A 3,829-nucleotide genomic window follows, 5' to 3' on the forward strand; every position below is an offset into this window, starting at 1 on the left:
AATATCCCATAGTACCCCATAATACCCCGTAATACCCTGTAATATCCCATAATACCCCATAATACCCCCATAACACCCCGTAATACCCCGTAATACCCCGCAATATCCCATAATACCCCGTAATCCCCCATAATACCCCGTAATACCCCGTAATACCCCGCAATATCCCGTAATATCCCATAATACCCCGTAATCCCCCATAATACACCGTAATACCCCGTAATACCCCGCAATATCCCGTAATATCCCATAATACCCCGTAATACCCTGTAATACCCCGCAATATCCCATAATACCCTGTAATATCCCATAATACCCCGTAATACCCCGTAATACCCCGCAATATCCCATAATACCCTGTAATATCCCATAATACCCCGTAATAACCCGTAATACCCCGCAATATCCCGTAATATCCCATAATACCCTGTAATATCCCATAATACCCCGTAATAACCCGTAATACCCCGCAATACCCTGCAATATCCCATAATATCCCATAATACCCCGTAATCCCCCATAATACCCCGTTATACCCCGCAATACCCCATAATACCCCGTAATATCCCATAATACCCCGTAATACCCCGCAATATCCCGTAATATCCCATAATACCCCGTAATACCCCGCAATATCCCGTAATATCCCATAATACCCTGTAATATCCCATAATACCCCGTAATAACCCGTAATACCCCGTAATATCCCATAATACCCTGTAATATCCCATAATACCCCGTAATAACCCGTAATACCCCGTAATATCCCATAATACCCAATAATACTCCGTGAATATCCCATAATACTCCATAATACCCCACAATACCCCATAACAGCCCATTGTATTCCCACGGGGTTATGGGGGCTATATTGCTTATGGGGTCGTTGTGGGGCTGCTATGGGGTCGCTGTGGGGCCGCTATGGGGTCGCTGTGGGGCTGTTTATAGGGTTACCCTCCGTTATGGGGTCACTATGGGGCCGCTATGGGGTCGTTATGGGGTTGCTATGGGGCCACTATGGGGTCGCTATGGGGTTGCTGTGGGTCACTGTGGGTCGCTATGGGTGGCTATGTGCCGCTATGTGTCGCTATGGGTCGCTGTGGGTCGCTATGGGGTGTTTATGGGGTCGTTATGGGGTGTTTATGGGGTCGTTATGGGGTCGCTGTGGGTCGCTATGGGGTGCTTATGGGGTCGTTATGGGGTCGCTGTGGGTCGCTATGGGGTGCTTATGGGGTCGCGGTGGGTCGCTATGGGGTGCTTATGGGGTCCCTATGGGTCGCTGTGGGTTGCTATGAGTCGCTATGGGGTGTTTATGGGGTCCCTATGGGTCGCTGTGGGTCGCTATGGGGTGTTTATGGGGTCGCTATGGGTCGCTGTGGGTCGCTGTGGACCGCTATGGGTCGCTGTGGGTCGCTATGGGGTGTTTATGGGGTTGCTGTGGGTCGCTATGGGGTGTTTATGGGGTCCCTATGGGTCGCTGTGGGTTGCTATGGGGTGCTTATGGGGTCCCTATGGGTCGCTGTGGGTCGCTATGGGTCACTATGGGTCGCTATGGGTCACTATGGGGTCGCTATGGGTCGCTATGGGTCGCTATGGGTCACTATGGGGTCACTATGGGTCACTATGGGTCGCTATGGGACACTATGGGGTCGCTATGGGTCGCTATGGGTCACTATGGGACACTATGGGGTCGCTATGGGTCGCTATGGGTCACTATGGGACACTATGGGGTCGCTATGGGTCGCTATGGGTTGCTATGGGTCACTATGGGTCGCTATGGGTTGCTGTGGGTCGCTATGGGTCACTATGGGTCGCTATGGGTTGCTGTGGGTCGCTATGGGTCGCTATGGGTTGCTGTGGGTCGCTATGGGTCGCTATGGGTCGCTATGGGTTGCTATGGGTCACTATGGGTCGCTATGGGTTGCTGTGGGTCACTATGGGTCTTTATGGGGTCGCTATGGGTCACTATGGGTCACTATGGGTTGCTATGAGGTCGCTGTGGATTGCTATGGGTCTCTATGGGGTCGCTATGGGTTGATATGGGTCGCTATGGGGTCGCTATGGGTCGCTATGAGGTCGCTGTGGATTGCTATGGGTCTCTATGGGGTCGCTATGGGTCGCCATGGGGTCGCTATGGGTCGCTGTGGGTCGCTATGGGTCTCTATGGGTCGCTGTGGGTCACTATGGGTCTTTATGGGGTCGCTATGGGTCACTATGGGTCACTATGGGTTGCTATGAGGTCGCTGTGGATTGCTATGGGTCTCTATGGGGTCGCTATGGGTCGCCATGGGGTCGCTATGGGTCGCCATGGGGTCGCTATGGGTCTCTATGGGGTCGCTATGGGTCACTATGGGTCACTATGGGTTGCTATGAGGTCGCTGTGGATTGCTATGGGTCTCTATGGGTCGCCATGGGGTCGCTATGGGTCGCTGTGGGTCGCTATGGGTCTCTATGGGGTCTCTATGGGTCGCCATGGGGTCGCTATGGGTCGCTGTGGGTCGCTGTGGGTCGCTATGGGTCGCCATGGGGTCGCTATGGGTCGCTGTGGGTCGCTGTGGGTCGCTGTGGGTCGCTATGGGGTCACTATGGGTCGCCATGGGGTCGCTATGGGTCTCTATGGGGTCGCTATGGGTCGCCATGGGGTCGCTATGGGTCGCTGTGGGTCGCTGTGGGTCGCTATGGGGTCGCTATGGGTCGCCATGGGGTCGCTATGGGTCTCTATGGGGTCGCTATGGGTCGCCATGGGTTGCTATGGGTCGCTGTGGGTCGCTGTGGGTCGCTGTGGGGCTGTTGATAGGGTTACCCGCAGTGCTGTTCCCGCTGCAGCGCAGCACTGAGTGCAGATGTTGGAAGCTGCGCCACCGCCCCGAACCGCTCAGACCCCGAACGCGGACACTGAGCTGCCTGTGGGGCACGGGGCACAGGTTATGGGGCACGGGGTTATGGGGCACGGGGTTATGGGGCACAGGTTATGGGGCACGGGGGTTATGGGGGCACGGGGTTATGGGGCATGGGGTTATGAGGCACGGGGTTATGGGGGGACGGGGTTATGGGGCACGGGGTTATGGGGCATGGGGTTATGGGGGGACGGGGTTATGGGGCATGGGGTTATGGGGCACGGGGTTATGGGGCACGGGGTTATGGGGGCACGGGGTTATGGGGGGACGGGGTTATGGGGCATGGGGTTATGGGGCATGGGGTTATGGGGGGACGGGGTTATGGGGCATGGGGTTATGGGGCACGGGGTTATGGGGCACGGGGTTATGGAGGCACGGGGTTATGGGGCACGGGGTTATGGGGCACGGGGTTATGGGGGCACGGGGTTATGGGGCACGGGGTTATGGGGGCACGGGGTTATGGGGGCACAGGTTATGGGGCACGGGGTTATGGGGCATGGGGTTATGAGGCACGGGGTTATGGGGCATGGGGTTATGGGGCACGGGGTTATGGGGCACGGGGTTATGGGGCACGGGGTTATGGGGCACGGGGTTATGGGGCGGCTGTAGGGGCGGCTATAGGGGCATGGGGTTATGGGATTATGGGGTCACAGGGCCATAGGGGAACAGGCAAGTGGGACAGAGCTATGGGGCAGAGCTATGGGTCACAGTGGGGCAGAGCTATGGGGCAGAGCCGTGGGGCAGAGCCGTGGGGCAGAGCTGTGGGGCAGAGCCGTGGGGCAGAGCTATGGGGCAGAGCTGTGGGGCAGAGCTATGAGGCAGAGCCGTGGGGCAGAGCTGTGGGGCAGAGCCGTGGGGCAGAGCAGTGGGGCAGAGCTATGAGGCAGAGCTGTGGGGCAGAGCTATGAGGCAGAGCCGTGGGGCAGAGCTAT

At 57.2% G+C, this 3,829-nt stretch overlaps 1 protein-coding gene across 1 annotated transcript; it reads left to right on the forward strand.

The window, feature by feature from the left end:
- Positions 1–2,070: 2,070 nt before the first annotated feature.
- LOC136047340 (uncharacterized) lies at positions 2,071–2,899 on the forward strand. The gene is given in 5 exon segments (XM_065734372.1): positions 2,071–2,176; positions 2,179–2,382; positions 2,385–2,426; positions 2,429–2,714; positions 2,827–2,899. Coding segments are annotated over 5 exon segments (711 nt in total).
- The last annotated feature ends 930 nt before the right edge of the window (positions 2,900–3,829 follow it).

The sequence above is a fragment of the Cyrtonyx montezumae genome, unplaced genomic scaffold (genome assembly GCF_038088225.1).
Source record: "Cyrtonyx montezumae isolate F1298 unplaced genomic scaffold, pur_monq_1.0 scaffold_176, whole genome shotgun sequence".
NCBI classification, from domain to species: Eukaryota; Metazoa; Chordata; class Aves; order Galliformes; family Odontophoridae; genus Cyrtonyx; species Cyrtonyx montezumae.